The 20,659-nt window shown below is 31.7% G+C and overlaps 1 protein-coding gene across 4 annotated transcripts in view; it reads left to right on the top strand.

Annotated features, from left to right (window-relative positions):
- LOC145254222 (la-related protein 1-like) overlaps positions 1 to 19,889 on the top strand; it is a 93,579-nt gene extending 73,690 nt beyond the window's left edge. For all 4 annotated transcript variants that reach the window (XM_080113008.1, XM_080113006.1, XM_080113007.1 and 1 more), the window contains exons 17-21: positions 4,761 to 4,903; positions 5,634 to 5,778; positions 15,607 to 15,716; positions 16,432 to 16,556; positions 19,671 to 19,889. In XM_080113008.1, coding sequence (XP_079969134.1) covers positions 4,761 to 4,903; positions 5,634 to 5,778; positions 15,607 to 15,716; positions 16,432 to 16,556; positions 19,671 to 19,820 — 673 coding nt within the window. In that variant the 3' untranslated portion in view covers positions 19,821 to 19,889. The remainder of the gene's footprint in view (positions 1 to 4,760; positions 4,904 to 5,633; positions 5,779 to 15,606; positions 15,717 to 16,431; positions 16,557 to 19,670) is intronic.
- The last annotated feature ends 770 nt before the right edge of the window (positions 19,890 to 20,659 follow it).

Here is a 20,659-nt window from a genome sequence, read left to right on the forward strand (position 1 = left end):
AAAATCGAAATAAATAGTATTTAAATATTTCTGAAATATTAATCTTATTGAATATTAAAAATATAAAAAAAAAATAAAATACTTATAAGCCAAATTACAATGCAATATTATGAAAATAAACAAAACATTTTGGGGAATAAAAATGTATAAAATTCTGAAGAAGGCGTATATCGCCAAAATCTTAATTTTAAACAAATATTTGTTTATTTTCATATTATGGCGAGGCAAAAAAATAAAATTATGAAGATGGCATATATCACCAAAATATTAATTTTAAACGAATAAATGTTTATTTTCATAACTACTTACAAACGCAGCTGGTAGCATAACACAGCTTCTCTATATCTCATTCCCTATCACAGACAGTTACGTTTTTGACACATTCCCTGTACCAGCAAGATCAACAAACCTTACTTCTAGATCTATTTCTGACTACAGTTCCCGATGACTGTAACAAATGCCCATAGCCCACTCAGGAATGCTGATCACGCTGTGATAATAGAGATCGCCCTAAATTCTCGACCCAAAGGTGAGGAGCCATTACTCGAAATGAAAAGGTATTATAAGAAGGCTGAATGGGAAGCCATCAGGGATCTCGTCAGGTATGCCCTATGGGGAAATTCGCACTCTTCCTGCAGAACAGTGTGCAGATGAGACCACTGAGTGATTCAAAGTGGCACTTGAAGCTCATATTCCCACGTGGAAGTTCTATAGCAAACGCCACTCTCCCAAGTGGTTTACTTGTACAGCTGCCATTGTTCAAAAGTCGCATGCACATCAGATTTATCTGACATAAGTCCAGTACAAACAGACAGAAGTTTATAGAAGCTAGAAGTAATTGTAAGAAAGAAGTAGCAACAGCTAAGAGAGAATACATTGAAACTACCAGAAAACGCGTTCAAGCGCAGAATTTAGGAACTTGTGATTTCTGGAAAATCTACAACAGTGTTGTAAATAATGAACAATCATCAATTCCCCCACTATCCAACAATCATGAGGTTGTTTACATGGCAACTGAGAAGGCTAACGTGCTTGCCAGTAAGTTTGTTTCAAACCCTACATTGGACCTAGCAAACCACTTCCTCCCTGATTTTCCTTTGCAGACACACCACACTAGATGATCTGAAAATCACCCCTTCTCAAATGTATGATATCATAAAACACTTAGACACCTCAAAAGCATGTGGACCCGATCTCAACTCGACTGTTTTGTTAAAAAAATGCTCCCCTGAGGTTGCTCCAGTCCTCTCCAAACTTGACAACACAAATGCCTTAATGAATCTTTCTTTCCTGACTGCTGAAAAACTGCTTCTGTGATACCAGTTTACAAAAATTCTGGCGAAAGAACTGACCCATTAAATTATCGCCCCATTAGCCTCCTCCCTTTTTTCACTAAAATATTTGAGTCCATAATTAATCAAGCTCTAGTCCATCACTTTACAGCTGCTAAACTTCTGACTAACCAACAATATGGATTTAGGCAAGCCCGTACTACAGCAGATATCCTAATTGTAATCTTGGAACATCACAATAGTCTTCTCAGGAAAATCAGATCATACGGTATCACTGGATGAATACTTAACATAATTAAATCCTTAATATCACTTAATCACTCCTGGACAGGGTTCAAGAGTTAGTTATCAACCTAATAGGTCCTGAACCGTCATCTAGGTTCAACCTGTCCCACTGACAAAATGTTGCATCCTTCTGCCTGTTTTACAAGTATTTTAATGATGAATGCTCCAAACTACAAGCCTTTGTATGAAAATGTAATCAGTTACTTAATCGAAAAAGGAAACCAGTTAATTGAACCAATGTTAAGTAAGAAAATAATTAAACTTGTTAATTGATGTATACAAAACCAAAAGTAAATAACCTATAATGATGAAACAATGTTAAAACTATAAAAAAAAAATTAAATGACTTTATAAATGAAGAAGAAAAAATTAAAAAACATGTAAGTTTCAATGTTAATTATTTATATCAAGGCTTTACATTGCGAGTGAAACAGTTGCATTTGCAATTGATTTTTTTTTTTAAATGGCCACTAGAAATAACACTTTTGACAATTGTATTTCTTTCACCGACAAACTTCCAAAGCTTATTACTGAGTGAAAAAATATCTTTATTTTTTTATTTTATTTTTTTAATAAAACGAGCAAAGTCAAATTATTTAAACAAAAGGTTGATTAGAACAAGTCTGTTTAATATTTGAAGAAATTTTAATGTTCATACCTTCAAGTGTCAACATAAAATTTGGTTCATATTTAGAATTATTTAAAAAAAAAAAAATAAATAAAAATAAAAAATATTTTATGTAACGAAAAATGTCATATTCTAAAAATCACGTGGGTTTGCCTAGTAACTTTTCTATTTGGCTAGTAAACAAAAATATTTAAAGGTCAACTAAAGATAAATTTGTCCGTAAAGCCTTATGTATGTATAATATAGATAACATAGAAATAATAGATGTAATATAGAAATTTCGACATTATTAATGAATATGGCAGGATTGGCCAACTGTTCACAACTCTCATAGCTGATCCGTGTTACAGCAAGTTGCTTCAAGTTGTTAGGACTATTCTGGTACTCTCTCAGGGCAGTATTGAGAGGATTCTTAGTAAACAAGGAAATAGAGGTGAAGTATATGAAGAATGACTCTAGTGGCACAGAGATCAAGGCAGCAGGAGGGGTTTATAAAGTGCCAATAACCCCTTCTCCTCATTGTTTCATGCTCTATGGTTAGGCTGGTATGACATGTACCTAGAAAAGCAAATAGAGATAGAAACAAAAACTCAGAAGACAAACCTTGAGCAAGTAGAAGGATTGAATAACAAAATGAAAATTGAAAGTGATATCTCATTAACTTCATCAATCTATATCTTGCTCTGAAGGAGAATTCTGGTAATTTGACTCTGTTGACAATCGGATGCTTTTAGAAAGTCAGCCTGTGAAAAAAACTTAAGCTTGAAAAAAAAAAAAAAGCTTTAAGAACAAAATACATAGTTACTGACAAAGTAGACAGTAGTCTAGTGTTGAGCTTAAGTTGTAAATAGTTGACAAGCTTTGTTGCACGTTGTTATAGAGAATTACCTTAAAACTACATGAAATAAATGAAAGGGACTTTTCCTGTTGTCAATTACTAAGTTTTGTTTTGAAAATTTGAATGAATGCCTTGAAAAGGGACATTAAAAATGTGTTAACCTTGTTATATAATCTTTACAACTGAAAGTTAAATATTTTTTAATGTTTATTTCAATAATACCCCAAGAAATATTTCAGATACTTTGTGTTGACAGGCTCAGACTACCTGATGTTCGAATGACTGGCCGAGATTGTTTGAATTGAGAATCAACAACAGTTGGTCGTGATCTGTCTTACATAAATAGTAAAATCCCCACCTGTAGTAAATAGTTTTAAATAAGATATTTTAACAAAATCCATTTCGCTTTAATTATACACAAGTGTTTATTAAAACTTAGAATTTTGCATTTTCAGTGTTGCATTTTATGTGGTTTGATTTTTGTGAATGTGAGTTTCCATATTTATATAATTGTTTAAAGAATTTTATATATGTGTTGGTTTGGTTCCTCTAATTTTTATTACCGTAATTGTTTGAGGTGTGCTTTTGTGATCAGCTTATTTAAATTAGAAGTATTAGTAATGAATAAAGCTAATAGAGCTTGTTCTAAATTTCTTGTTAAAATAACTAAAATCAGTTAACTCCATAAATAATGAGGTGATTGAATTCAATTTACCATAACTGTGTTTTACACAGGTTAATTTAAATGAAGGAAAAGTTATCTAGAATTTTGAGAACTTTTTTATTGCTGAAATCTCAATATCTTATATTATCTAAGTGAATGTGTTAAACTGTGTGAGTATATTTATTATTGATATATCCATTTATATCTATATACAAGCGTAGTTATGTTCTCCTGTAACTTGTGTATGATCTATTGAATTTATGGGATAGTTGTAAACATGTTTGTATGCTAACATTCTGGATAGGTTTATTTTGTAGAATAACCCTGTTATGTGTTCAACGTGTGTGTGTGTGATTACATGGCAATATATGACTGCTTGTTTGTATGTATAAATATATATTTTCTTGTGCATGTGTGCAGCCTCCATCTACGTGTTCACTTTAATGTGTAAGATCTTAGGATAGTATAAAAGAGAGTAATTTTGGCTAATTGTGATCGAATTAACATGCTTCTCAAGAATGTGATCGAATTAACATGCTTCTCAAGAATGTGATCGAATTAACATGCTGCTCAAGAATGTGATCGAATTAACATGCTGCTCAAGAATGTGATCGAATTAACATGCTGCTCAAGAATGTGATCGAATTAACATGCTGCTCAAGAATGTGATCGAATTAACATGCTGCTCAAGAATGTGATCGAATTAACATGCTGCTCAAGAATGTGATCGAATTAACATGCTGCTCAAGAATGTGATCGAATTAACATGCTGCTCAAGAATTAAATTTTCCTCCAGATAGCAATTGTTGCTGTTTATAAAATATGACTGGGTTTTTTTTTTAATTATTTACCAAGTGATAGATTCAGTTCACAATCATAATTTTTTGTAAATTATAATATAGGTGTATATGTGTATTTCATTGAAATCTCCCCTCTCTATAAAATCTAATCGAACCAAATGTTTGATTGCTGAAAATATTTTGTATTACCTTAGACTATGATTCTATATTATATTAATGTTTCAAATTTTTATTGCCTTTTATCTTTTTCTAGTCCTTCGGAAAATATGCTATCCACAAGTTACGGCAGTGCACCACAAACATTCCCTCATTTTCAACATCCCTCGTATGAACTGCTGAAGGAAAATAATTTTGTTTGGATAGTTTATCACAAATATCATGCAAAGTGTCTTAAAGGTATGTTTGAAAGTTCTCTTACTTTTTTTTTTTTTTTTTTTTTCGCGACAAAAGGAGTGTACCTGTAAAATTCACCCTCATTCATTCGTCTATCCACACTTTTCTCAATAACAACTATGCCTTGGAATTTTTAAATTTTGCACAAACATTAAACATGATATGAGTACAAAAAAATTTTTTTTTTTTTTTTTTCCCCCCCTCTCCATGGTGCAGAACTAAATTTATATATGTTAAGGCCTAAAACTGCAGTTTTCACCAGAATTTGATGTCCCCTGGGGCTAAATGGGGGTGGAGGGACAATGTTGAACTTAGTCATTTTTTTTATGCCTTGTTCACTGTACACTCACGGGGGGACCATGCTTGCTTCACTTTTTTTTTTTTCTGTATTGAAAAACACTCTGTACATTCATTACTTGATAATTTAATTTTTTAAATAGTCATTTAAATCCATTTTGGTATCACCTGAAGATCTTGGTAACCCCATTACTTTAGATTGATGTATATTTTTGTTTATGCATTTTTCTAGTATTTTCATTTAGTCTTATCTCATTAGTGATAAAATAACATTTTTAAACTTAATGTCATAAAGAATTTATAATATTCAATTTTGCACATTTCATCTTATTTCCAAATAAAACCCCAATATCATAGAATATCTTGACTGAAAATTCCTTTTCCTCCATTTTAATATTACAAACTCTTATATAGTTTAATTCTTTTTTTTCCTCAGAACGTAAAAAGCAAGGTATTGGAATGTCTCAAGAGATGAACACCCTTTTTAGATTTTGGTCCTTCTTCCTTCGAGAACATTATAACAAAAAAATGTACGATGAATTCAAGACACTAGCTGTTGAGGATGCTAAAAATGGATACAGGTAATTTATAACTTGGATTTCTTTTTCTTTCAATTAAGAAAAAAAAATGTATTCGATTTATCCACTTGTAATAAAGTAAGATGTTTTTCACATTATTTGGTCATATAAAAGGTATGTAGAAACTTAGGTGAAAAGTTTTAAATATATCTTAACTATATTAACAATCAAAATTGGTTATGCTTATTTAATGCTGTGATGAAACAGTATTTTGAAATACTGTATTTGTATGTGTGTGTATGTATATATATATATATATATATATATAGCATTACAAGTTGGATTTTTTTTTTTTTTTTTTTTTTAGATAATTCTTATTTTATGAACTTGCATGAAAAGAGCTATGTAAAAGATGCTTAAAACCGTTTGAATTATGCAAATACCATCAGTAGTTCAAAAGTTATAATTTTAAGTGCCAAAATTTAGGCTTTTCCGTGAACATATTTCTTTAGAAAAAGTGGGCTAAATTACGGATCTTCAAATTTCTTGAAATTCGGTAATTTCTCCATTTATTTTTCAAGCTATTCTCATGAAACTTTGCATTCTTATGTAAAATTGTGTGCTCTTTCTGATTATGCAGTCAAATCTGATGTATCTCTTTACCATAAGCCATGAATTATAAATTCAGATGTACAAATTTCAATTTTTTAAAACTGGCACATGGTATCATACAGTAGGTATCTATTTGTGAACAAAACTAAGTATTATAGTAGTATTTAAATATCTCTTTAAATATCTTTTTTCCTGCCTCCTCACCAAAGGAAAGCTTAATTTTGGGTGTAGCCATTGAATGCCTAAAGAGCATTCATGGCCAGTATTTGCTACTCCCCTCAAAGAAAAAAAAAATTGAGTAGATATGAATTAATCTCAGAAATAAATCAAAAAAAAATTTTCATAGGGATTTTGGATTTCTGTAAAAAATGGAAATTCCTATAATCGACCAGAACTTATGCATTTTGGGACCCGTCCAATTTACCAATTTTGTAAATCCTCTATCTGACACCAAATATACCCCTATTTTCTGAGATGCAACCATAAATCATACTCTACATGAATCCTCGATGTAGCTTTCACAGTACCAGTATACCAGGAATCCTGATAAACAACAACTATATATTCACAAGTTGATGGTAATTTGTCATTTCTATTGTTTTACTGAAAATCAACTATGTAAACAAAGAAATAAAATGGTAATTTAAAATGATTACTTTTGTAGGTTTTAGGGTATGCTGAAAACGAATATCGCATTTACTTTTTTTGCAAATAAGTAGTTTTCCAGATTGTCATTTTTTATGTTATCGCTGGCCATCTTGGTGCGCGCAAACACAACCCCGAGAAACTATGCACAAACTCGCATACCAAGATGGCCACCAGCAATAATGTAAGAAATGACATTGCTTAATATCCAGAAAGCTATTTATTGGCGGAAAATTTAATGCAATATTCGTTTTTAGCATACCCAAAAACCTTAAAAGGTAGTCATTTTAAAGAAAAATGTTAAGGTGGAAACAAGGTAAAAATTTACAAAATGCATCACAATGAAATTCTTTATCGAACCACCTAATTATTATTATTTAGATATCCTCGGTTAAAAAAAAAAAAAAAAAATAGCTTGTTTTACAGATTTGAAAAAAAAATGGTCTTGACAATGAGTTAAAAAAATAAATTCAAGTTTCACAGAATCTTTAATTGTTAGGCGAAAGTACAGAATAGTTAACAAAAAGCACCCTTCCTTCCCCATGTTAAGAATGGGTTTTTAAATAGTGTTATTATTTTCAGCATGATAGCATAAGTGCACAAGTACCTTTTATTTGTTATATTATTTTTTTTACCACTAAAAAAACAATTCTACCTTAAGTACAAGTTAAACGCATGTACTTAGTACATTGTTTTTTAACGCTTTTAGTACATGTACTAACTCTGAATAAAAAATGACTAGTCTAGTAAGACGAAAGCAGAAAAAGTTTTCTATTTTTAAGAGAATACTTTAGTCAGCTCAGCGCATTAGCAAGTCGTTTGAATTTCTATAAACGATAACATTTTAAAGAAATTTCCGCACAATTAATAATTATCAAATATTTACATATACATGAAAAAAATTCTGAAACTATTATTATTAAAAATTTCAGGTAAACATCAATCGACACCAATTAAACACCTTAAAAACAACACCAGAGTAACTGATGAAAAGAATATAGCAGACGTACTAGCTGAAACTTTTTCTCAAAACTCCTCTAATCAAAACCATAACTTAAAATTTATAACAATTAAACAAAATATCGAACAATACAAACTAAACTTTAAATCAAAAAAACCTAGAAGATTATAATAAACTCCTTACATTAACCGAATTAGAAGATTCTATTAAAAGATCCCACAACACAGCCGTAGAACCTGATGAAATCCATTAAGAATTTCTGCGACAACTCCCTTTGAAATCATTGAAGTTGCTACTAAAAATTTACAACAAATTATGGACAGAAGGCGAATTTCGTGACTTGTGGAGGCAAACCACAATATCGAAATACCAGAGTGAATACAGACAGAAACCTAGTACAAATGATCACATTTGCGACAATTTTGTATGTGGACACCGTGTGGTGGCGGTATTTGTTGACATCCCAAAGGCTTACAATACAGCATGGAGGCATAGGATTTCAAAGGATATACATGATATGGGAATAAAAGGAAATAAAGCAATGTTCATACTTAACTTATCTCACAGATATTACAAAGTGCGACAGGGAAATACACTCAGACCAATATGAACAAGGAGTAGGAATATCACATGGAAGTGTATCACTTTATATATTATATATATAGTATGTTTTGTGTGTCACACTTACATGTTTTTTCTACTGAATGATTGTTTATTACCTTCCATTTCTTGTAATAAATAATTTTACCTAGAATTCATAAGTTTTGATTTCGGTTACAGCTAAAGGAACTGGGTGTGTATGTATGTATGTATATATATATATGTATATATGTATATATATATATATATATATATATATATATATATTCCCAAAAAAAAGATTAATTTTTTACCATGAATTGTTAGGTGAAAGTTTTTTTTTCAGGAAAACTTGCCCTTTTTTTAAAAGAAATTTGGCAGTAAACGTTTCTCTTTGAAAACGGAATTCTTATTATAAAAAGGACAGATGAATGCTTTACATGAACCCTGTAAAGGTGACAGTAGAGAAAAGTTTGATTTTTTTTTTTTTTTTTTTTTTTTTTTTTTTTTCAAGAGAATGTACAAATTATTTTTTTTTTAACATATGTTCAGAAAATAAACAGAAAAATACTTCCATCATTAATATGCAAAAAAAAATAAATAAAATGTTGATTTAGTGTTTCAACATTATGCTTATAAATTACGATAAAACTTGCTGAGTATGGACTGTTTTACGGTTTTGTAAAAATGGAACGGAAACTTAAATTTCGCTCCGTTTTAATCTTTCTTAATTTTTTAATTGTGCCCCCCCCCCCAAACGAATCTAATCAAAACAGTAATATTCAACAATTGTACTTTTTTTTTTTTTTTTTTTTTTTTTTTTATATATAAATAGTATAAAGAACAAAAATATTTTTAAAAAAAAATGTTAATAACAAAAGGGAAATAATTCCATTTTAAAACGAAAAAGTCAGTTTGGTATATCTTTTTGTTATTTTTTACATAAGTCCAGCTTACCATTCACATTGGAAATGTTGACATTTATAGGCTGTCGGGTACGTTTACAACGAATAAACACTCCAATCTACCCATGTTAAGAACGGCTTTCGGAATAGACACCCCTAACCTTGTCAGCATACCCGAAAAGCTATAAAAGTTGATGTGTCGAATGTGAATGATGAGTTGGATGTAATGTAAAAATGTACCGAATTTAAAAGGGAACGAAATTCAAATTTCCATTCCATTTTTACAACAACCGTAAAGCAGAGCATTCTATGCAACTTTTACCTAACTTACTGTATTAATGCTATTTTTTTTTAACAAAAAAAAAAAAAAAAAAATTAGTTTTGGCTATAAATTCCTAAACTCCATTTCACCCTAAATTATTTAGGTGACTGAAATAGGAATCTAATTGAATTTTTAATTTCCTGAATAGTATGCGAGAAATTCATTTTTCTTCGAGTTATATCAAATTCATTAATACAGACTTTAGGGGCTTTTTTCGTAATGTTCCTGTAAAAATTATTTTTTATTAAAAATTACAATGCTTTATTTATATAAAAAAGCAAAAATAAATTCTTGCGTTTTTATTTACTACTGAAAACTATAACTTTAGTAAAGGTATTTTTTGTTTAAACAAAATAAAACATTTTCACTAAGAGTTAAGTAAAAATTAGTTCATTATATTCTGAGATCATTATTTGATAAATACTGCAATTTTCATTAAAATTGGTTAATTTCCTGATAAAAAATTTTTTTTTAAATTATAAATATAGTATATTCAATATATAAAATGTTCCGTGTTTTCTCACTATATGTTTCTGGAATTATATTGAAGCAGTTAGCTCCCCAGAAGGCTTACATATTTTATCAGCTACTTTTACCTGTTTTTTCAGATAGGTTTTTTTTTTTGCAAGAAACAAATCATAAACTTTAACTTTTTATAATAAAAGTTAAATTGAAATATACTGCAAATTAAACATCACAATTATGGTGTAACATATTTTGAAATTAGAAAAATAAAAAAAACAAAAAAACCTTTGTTTTAGCATGTTAAAAGTATTTAGGTTGGTAGATATTTAAATTCTACTGTATTGGTATAAGTTTTTTTTTTTTTTTTTTTTTTTTTTTTGCTGTTATTTCTTGCTTTTTACAATTTTCGACTAAATACTTCTAAATTAAGCGGGGTTACTTAGATCGTATTTTAAACTAAACTGCGGAGGTTTAAAAAAAAGAAATTGACTCTATAATAAGATACAGTAGAATCTCGAGATATGGCCCTAGGATACATTTATTTATTTTTTTTCAGTTTACGATGTGGAATAAGATGTTTTTCTGGCCCCTGGTTATGGTATTTACCCCACCTTGCAACGTTATTTATAATGTTATTTGATTATATACATGTGTACAGTAACTTCACCTTAGGATCCCAACTCTGGAACAGATTAATGCCGTATCCCAGGGTTTTACTGTATACAAAATCCGCATAAATCAAAATATATTTAAGCATATTTTACGACCAGGCTAGGCCGAGCATTCCTGCTAACTTAGATAAATACTTTTGCAGTTTTAACAAAAGAGCTACAATAATATCAAGCTGTCTTCATTTATGCCGAACATCTACAGAATGCCAACATATATGTATTACATATGAAAGAGTCCACTGTGGAATTTCCACAGGTCCCACTAATTCCTAATAAATGAAATAATAAAAATAGTTGACACAGGATTTGAAAAATTACTATTTGTAGATGACTTTTCATTTGCCTATTCTGTACCAAACATGCCAACAATAGAAAGATTGTCTAAGCAAAATAACTAGACCAACAAAAATGGATTCAAACTAGCTAAAAATAAAACTGTTTGTATCCATTTCTGTAGAAAATAAGATCATTTAGACCCACAACTCCAAATACAAGATCTGAATCCAATAGTACAACATAAAAATTTTTTAAGTGTCACTCCAGGCAACAAACTTAACTTTAACATGCCTATCAATAACTTGAAGCAAAAATGCCAAAAAGCAATAAAAATCTTAAAAGTAATATTAAAAACAGATTGGAGAGCAAACCAGGACTGTTATATTAAAAATATATCCTGCACATGTTAGATCAAGATTAGACCATGGGTGCATCACCTGTAGCTCTACCTGTAAATCCTTTCTCTAAAAATTAACAACTATACAAAACCAAGGATTAAGACTTAGTCTGGAAGCATACCGAACATCAGCCATGGAAAGCTTATATATAGAAGCTAACAAATCTCTACATTTAAGATGGCGGAAATGAGCAATACAATACGTAATAGAACTACAAAGTAATCCAACCAATCCAACACCTGAGAAAACTACCTGCAATATACAAACTTTTACACAAGCGAACCAAAAAAATACCCTCTTTTGGACATTGTATCAAAGAAATAACTCAAATTAATGAAAACCCTAATAACATAGTCACACACACGGTAACAGACCACCATGGACATTGAAAAACCTAAACACAAGAAAAATAGTGCAAACAACCTAACAAATAGAAGCCACTTTGGCACTTGAGGAAAGTTATCTACAACACAAAGAAATATAGACGGATGGAGCTAAAACAACAAAAGGAACAGGTGCAGCAAGTATAGATGGACAAAACCATCTCCAAATAAGACTCCCTATCTACAGCAGAATTACAAGCCATCAAAATGGCACTTCTGTTAATAATAAAAAAAAAAAAAACAATGGGAAAAGTTTATTATATACACTGATTCTTTTGTCATACATCTTAGCTCTCAGAGGAGAACTCTAACACCCCTATATAATAGACATAATGAATGAATCTTATAAATTTTCCTAGTGTCTGTCTGTGTGGGTGTGACGCGGTTTATCTTGACTTAGAGACAAACCCACCCAGGCAAGTAAGGTACCGAAATTAAGCTTATGACCCAGCGGATGTTTTAGTGATATTTATATCCAAGTTTGGTGTATGGAAATGCAAAAACTGCAAAAAAATAACAATTTATTAAACATTTTATTTACTGGATATTTTTCCGGTACAATACTCGGGTTTGCCCAGCTGAACAAGCTTGGGTTCTTGTACAATAAAATGAATGAAAAAGGAAGAGATTGTCCTACCCTGATTACCAAGTCATGTTGATATATCAAGCAATGAAAAAGTTGGTACTCCTGCAGTATTTTACCCACCGATTTCACGATCTTAGCCGAGCGTTGACGGACGCTTTCGGCGTTAACGCCGACGAAAGCCGAGAATTCGGAGCTACGGTGCAAGAACGCTAAAAGTATGTGAATAGCAACAAGGAAAAGATATTACACACACAACAAAATGGATAAAATTAATACAAAAAATTTGGATAAAATAAATCACAAACACTTACCGTAAGTTTTTTTTTAAAGTAAAATAAATTTATTTTGTTGAATTTTTTTTTTTTTTTTTTTTTTTTTTTTTTTGTTCATTTTGTTTTCCGATAGCTTTTTTTTGGGGGGGGGGTAAGCAACAGTAATAAACACTTCAATGTTTTTTGTTTGTTTTTAACAAAACGTTATTAAACAGTAACAACAATGTTTTTTTTTTTTTTTTTTTTTTTTTTTTTTTCTTCAGTAATGTTTGTAGGGGGGGGGGGGACAACAATTACTGTTTATCTTTAGTTTCGACTGGAAGATTTTCTACTGACTGTAGAGGCAAAGTAGGGAGCAAAGGGTTTTCAGAGGATGTGGAAAGAAGCTCCTTCCCAACCGGGTAGCCTTCCGCGATTTGATTTATTATGGAGACAAAAGGGTTGTGTCCAAATTTTTGTCTCCACATAAATTCGCATAAATATGTTTCCAACAGCTCCCGTTTTTTTTTTTTATCGCTAAATTAAATAGCTGAAATGAAAGGCTGTGTATTTTTACTTTGAACAATAAAATAACTGAAATGAAACGCTATGTGTGTAATTCCAATGAAAATTATTCGTCTGCTGCGCGTTCGTTTGAAGCGCCCTGATTGGCTGATAGAGTATCGTACCGCTCGCCATGTTCCGGCGTTTTCCGACGGATGTCGATCAACGCTCGGCTAAGATCGTGAAATCGGTGGGTAAAATACTGCAGGAGTACCAAAAAGTTAATAAACTAGTCAAAGAAGCTACATGCAGGAATATAATAAACATAAAAATTCCATACACAGATTTTGGTAAAAAAAATTTAAAAATACAACAGAAGTGGAAAACAATGGGATACATGCACCCAAAATACACTGCACGAACACCAATCTTCAATTAAAAAGGAAAACAAAATTGTAATAAAAGGATAAAAGGAAAACATTGTTCTAAACAGAATAAGAATTGGACACTAAACTAATACACTCACACTTGATTGAAGCTACAAAAAAGGCAAAATGCACATTCTGTGACCAGCAAATGACAATAGAGCATATACTAATGGAATACCAGAAATAGAGATATCAGAAAGAAATATTATGCAGCAAATGGAATCAAGGAATTATTTCATAAGGTAGCACCACACCAGATTAAAAAAATATATATAACTCTTCAAATTACTTTAAACAATACTGATCAAACCTTGAAAGCAACCAAAAGTTTAGACATTGATAATAATTTAAGATTTGTGCAACCCAAAAATTAAAAAAACTATCCCAATTCAATGATATAGCATTAAATGACATACAGTGGTTGATGTGCTATAAAACAACCAACCAAATGATTTCAGTAAAGTAGGAATTCTTTATTACTAGATTTTATGGCTTTCTACCTCCATTAAACTGTAAATTTTGATTTACAACCAGACATAAGTAATCAAAATCAAAGAACTGTTCTCACACAGGGGTAATTCAAGAATTCATTTATATCTAATTCAACTCGAGACAGACTTTTTGAAAATAGATAGTATTCTTTTGTAAAATTTGTCAATCTTGGCTGGGTACTGAACAAAGCTCAAGATATAACCCCCCCCCCTCCCCCAGCTTCAAATGAATCAACAAAACACATTTATACAGGGTGTAGCGATAAAATTGTTGCCCTAGAAAAGGCCACATGATTACATTACGTTTGAAACCCAGTTTCCTTTCTTTGTTGCAAACCATCTACTAGTTGGAAGGCTGTGTACAAATACCAAAAGCAATAGGAGCCTCTTATGTCTAAAAGTGACACAATGTTCAACGAGCAAGATTGGAGATGCTGTACAACTCCTGCTCTCTACTGAGCCAGGTTATAACAGGACCATTGCCAACAACCTCAAAATGCAAATCTGGATGATTCAACGTTTGAGGGCACAACTTAATAAAGTTTCCGGCCATGGTTATGACCTGTGGTGTGGGCCACATCATGCCACCTCACATCTTTGAAGTCGGTTTGAAAGTCAACACCAAAGTGTACCTGGACGTGTTGAAGAGTGTGGTGATTTCCTGGTGCAACCAGTGGCCACTGGCAGACTCTGGGTGTAGCACCAGGACACTGCGCTGGCCCACAAGTCGAAAGAGACCCAGGCTTGGCTTCAGAAGGAGTGCTACAACTTTGTACCTTTCTCTTGGGTGCCCCCACCTAAACCTGCTGGACTACTTTGTGTGGTCATGTTGAACATCACCAACATGACCTCCCACAACATTAAAGCCAACCTGATCGTCACCATTTGCCAAGTGCTCTCAGTTCCAGACTCATATCGAGGTGGTAATTGAAGCTGAAGGTGGCTACATTGAGTAGATGTCAAGTTTACTACATAATCAAGTTACCCGAATTGATTTTTCAATAAGTTTTAAAATAAAGCTGTAGTGTTTTCTTTAGGGTGACAATTTTATCATTCTACCCTGTATTTTACTTTAAATGTTTGACAGGTTTTTTTTTGGTTTTTTTTAACAATGTTTCATTTAAAAAAAATTTTGGAACTTAGTAAATCAACTTCTATATTTAAATGGAAGAGACCAGCTTGATAGTTTCCTTTTTAAAAATTGAAATAGGCAAACAGACTGATATTTTAAGAGTAATATATTTATTGCTCACATTAAACTACATTTCGTGGTACAGGACTCAAGAACTTAAGTTAACATTATCCGTAGGTTTCATCTATGGATAAAAAAAGAATCTATCTACATTAATGTTGGTTGTCTTGATTAGTTATTAATGATGCATATTTGTAATCTTGAATTTTTTTTATTTTGTAGATATGGATTGGAATGCTTATTTCGCTTCTACAGCTATGGATTAGAAAGACGATTTCGGAGCGATTTATATGCAGATTTCCAAGAAGAAACCATCAGAGACCATGCGAATGGTTTGTGTTTTTGTCTCTTCCCACAACTGTATTTTTTTTTTTTTTTTTTTTTTTTTTTTTTTATCTCAATAAAAAAGCGGGTGCTTATGAATTAGAATTAAATATCTAAAACATGCATAGAAAGTAAAAAACAATTTTTTAAAGAAGAAAAATTACATAATTGTGTCATGCATGTTGAAATTAATAAAAATTCCAAAAAATTAGAAAAATGCAAGAAAAAATAAAATTTACGGAATCATTTTTTGTCCTTTTAATATTGTGACCAATTCTGTATAGCAAACTGATTTACTTTTTTATTTTATTTTATTTTTTTCTGGTAAAAATAGTTCTGGCAGATCTATTTGATATTTTGTAATTTGTTTCATTTTTACATAAGTGTTTTTACTTAAAATGCATTTCTTTTTTAGATATCCAACTATAATACATAATCACTGAGAAGTTTTTATGGGATTGTATTTTTTAAAAACTGTCTCATAATTTTCACCAAAATGTTAACCCAATGTTATGGCAAAGTTTGTCATCAATTTGTTTAATCAGAATAAATTTAATGCATTTTAGAAAATGACATCAATTGATTTGAAAATTTTCAATTCTATACACATTTACATATAACTTTATTTCCTTATTCAAATGCAGTATCTTTCGTATGAAATAATTATTACATGTAATTTTGAAAACCTTTTAAAATTATACATTCTTTTTCTATTCTTTATAGGTCAATTATATGGAATGGAAAAATTCTGGGCATTCCTTAAATATTCTCGGAGAAATGTTGAAGTTGATCCCAAGTTAAAGGAATGTTTATCAAAATACAAACGATTAGAAGACTTTCGAAGAGAGGTAAAGCAAAAAAGTTTTTAAGATAATTCTTTGCGCTATTTTTAAGATTTGTAATGTTAAAATCATTTTTGATCGTTGTGAAAACAAATTGCACACAATTTCATATAATAACATTTTATTGCACGATATTAAGTGTGAAAATGCACTAGGTGAACTCACCTGATCGTGAGCGTCTCCTTTGTTGTGCTGGCTGCGGTTGTTAATCCATTCATTGCTGCAATGAAAAACTCCCTTATCTAAAACAAAACAACAAACGTCCAAAATAATAAACAATGTTGCACTCGCTTCACTGATCTGGGAGATTGTTTGACCAGCCCAACATTACAGAGTATTTTAGCTGAGGTTCCTAAAGGACCCAATTTGCCCAGAGAGGCACACTGACCTTGGTGCCTCTGTAGCTCTCACCCAGAATCAACCAACCCTCAAACATTAAACTCCTACTTTTCTTCGGGGTCTATAATCGTCTCTTTCAATTCTTCTGGGATCTCTTCCGCCTTGGCTGTTTCTGGTCTTTTGTTGGTCATCGTTAAGCCACTCAGATGACATTCATTGTAGATAATATCCAATTGGTGTGCAAATATTGCTTCTTTTGCAAAGCCAATCCCAGCAAGACTCTTCCCTCAAGTCAAAGAAGGTATCCATTTTCTTTAAACAAAGAAATATCTGATTGGGCAGAGATATTTTCAGCTTTGTATCGCCAAACATCTATTACTGCAATGTCTTCCATTCACATGCACAACATGTGTTTACAATAGATATGAGAAGTATTCATGAAGAAAAATCTGTTCATGCAACCACGTTGTGAATGCCTGAATCTAATCGTTGTTTTCTCTAAAGAAAAGATGTAACTGGTTATTCTTTGGGAGGGTATAGGGTAACTCTTACCTTTTAACAAAGGCCTCGTTAACTTTGTAGAATGAAACTCAATGGTTTTGTAGTCATTTCTTTTTATGCATGGTGCAGAATATGTTACGGCTTAAAATTGCACCCTTTGTTCATTTTTACCAGGATTTGACATCCCCTGGGGACTTTAGGGGCTAAATGGTGGGGTGCGGCGCTGAACTTAGTCATTTTTCTTTTTTTATACCTTGTTCACTGTGCACTCATGGGGGACCATGCATGCTTCACTTGTTTTCACGTGTCCTCTATGGAACATCCACACTCCCCTGATCTGTGCAAATCACATAGATGACCTGTGGACAGGTAATTTTTGTCTCCTAATCTGCCTCCATAGTTTAATTTCCTCAAAAAACCATTCTCTCATGACGAGATCAGTTCTACGCATGCGTCAGATGATGTCATGACTTGATTTAGTTTAAATATTTGAAGAACTGACACAATTTTATGCGTGTCGTGTTAGCTCAGTTGGTTAGTGTTGGGTCATTATCTAAAGGTTTTGGGTTCGAATCGTGGTGTAAGATTTTTCGATTTTTTTTAAAATGTTAATATTGAAGCAGTGTTATTTAAACCATTTTTCACGTAACGTTTGATTTTTTTTTTTTTTTTTTTTTTTTTTTTTTTTTTTTTTTTACTTTGCTTATTCTTAGGTTTTCATTAACACCCCCACCCCCGACCAACCACACACACCCAAAAACACCCGGGTACCCACCGATTTTTTAAATTTTAATATAGAAACGGGCTTATTTAAGCCATTTTTCACTTTTTTAATTTTTTTATTTATTTTTTTTATTCAGAAATTTTAACGTTCGTTTTTCTGTTTTCTTTTTTGTTTTGGTTTTTCAGATTTTTACATTTAACATCGTTCATTTGCCTTACATTAGTTTTTTTTTTTGATGTTTTGATTATTTAACTTATAGTTGAATTCAAATTTTGATATATCTTCTTTATTTTTGTATCTTTTTTTTAATCGTTCATTTCTGTATTACGTTTAAGTTATTTTAACCCCCACTCTTCCCATGTTAAATAATTTCGAAATAATAATGTTAATATTTCGGTGCGCAGGTCATGCGCAACCGGATGTCGTAAACCAGACAGTAGGTTACATACATCGTTACAAGATCATTTGAGTTTTATAATTATATAGATTAAACAGAGCGCCTTTATACATGTGTATCTGATTAACTGACAGTTGTGATATTAATTTTCTACCCTCCCTTAAGTGTTAGAAGGAAAAAAAAAACAAAATTATGACAAAAAGGGAAGGAGTTGGTCAACGAAGTAAGAATGGAGTTAGTAGAAAGGAATGTATAATGGATTTGGGAGACAAAGTTGTTCACAAAAGAAGTTGAAGTAAAATTGTTAATCAAGGTGTGCCAATATTTTTAGAGTTAATTTAGTCAGTTTTAGCAGTGGCGATGAGTTTTGCAACAGTTTATGAACAATCTTGGATTTATGGCATTTGTCAGTTTGACATGGTAAAAGGCAGGTTGTGGCTCTGAACAGATCAAGATGAGCAAACATCAACTGATGAACTTGGCTTCGGCACATGACTAAAATGCGAAACTTGTAGAGAATCAATAGTGTCACACACACACCTGGAGTGCAACTGATATTTGCAGTTTGTTTTATCTATTTTTTTACACTTATGAACCTGTACACTCCCCCACCCCTTCGGCACCTGCCAATGTGAGAAACGACAACATTGCCAGAAGACCAGTTGAAGGAGAAAACCATGGAAACTGCTTTGTGGTCGGCGTTTGTTGTTAAGCAGGGGACCACATTGTATCGCAACGTTATTGAGGCCATAATTATCCTTCATTTCACTGCATAGCAATGAACTTTATAGTGTGCTGAGAACTTTGGCTGTAGCTATATTAGAATGTCATCTAAAATGATCCTTTGCAAACTTTGAACTTTTCTCTTCAAAGCAGCCATGTGGTTTATCAAATTTTTTTACATTTTCATTTAGCATTTTTGCATAAATTATTCCAATTTATTTTTGTCTGCCAATGTAAATTACGTTGGTTTGAATACTGTAAACTTATATTCAATAAAAACCTTTCAATCAAGGTTTTTATTTTATTTTTCTATTCCCAAAAGATCTTGTCTGTATGTTTCAAGTTTAAAATAACAATTGCATCATTAAATGTACTTTTAAATAAAAAAAAAATTCTTGTTTTATTGCTCCATAATTTTTCCTTATTTCTATTTCAGCCTGAGCTTCCCGTTGTACCAACGACAGTGGCAAGGTCTGTGCCTGCTAACACAAATCCGTCTCGAGGTATTGATATACCATCTGCTGCTGCCGCCGCCGCCACTGCCACTTTGTCTTCACATTCACTCAGATCTACACATGGAGATTGACCAAACTGTTGATCAGTGCAGGAAAAAATGTCTACATCTCTGATACATAAATAACAACAAAAATAAAAACACATGCACCATCTGGATGATAGTGAAAAAGGACACCTTTTTTCCATAAAAGTGAAACTCATTCATTGCACATGTGGACAGACTTTAAAATATCTATATACACACTTTAAAACATTGGCCATTGAAATTACCAAATTTGGTGAAAAATGCACTGCTGGATATTTGAACATTTTTGTATCCATAAAAGAAGTCGGCAATTTCTGTTAGATCCACCCATCCCCACTTTTTTTTTTTGACTTGAACTTTGAGAAATATTGAAGTGAAATATTTGAAGGATTATTGCTTTGATCTTGTGGTGGTCTTAAAACATAAAGATGATGAGGAGTCTTCAATAGGTTGCAGGGTATTAATATCCCACTGCATAGATCCTAGCTTATATGATGCAAGTGTTCTTCACTCAAAATCAAATCTATTTGGCAAAAGTGGCAGGGGGTACTTTTTAAAAAATTGCATGTGCTAGTATGTGTGTGTGTGTTTTGAGGGTGTACGAAAATGTTCAGGATACCACATTTACATCTCCTAGGTACATTAGACATGCCGGTGCACTCTTGCTATAATATATATATATATATATAAAAACTGGACAGCTGCTGATATCAATACTTCAGGGAAATTTAATTTTTTAAAAGAAAATAGAAAATTTATCCTCTTTCTCAATTTTTTGGATTGTGCGGAGGCAATGGTAAACATGGTTGTACTACTATTACTACAATTAAGTTGGTTCACTATTTACAAAGCTTGAATCTATAGATTATTGTAGTGTTTTGTTT

This window comes from Euprymna scolopes, chromosome 3 (assembly GCF_053919585.1).
Source record: "Euprymna scolopes isolate OS-2025 chromosome 3, ASM5391958v1, whole genome shotgun sequence".
NCBI lineage: Eukaryota > Metazoa > Mollusca > Cephalopoda > Sepiida > Sepiolidae > Euprymna > Euprymna scolopes.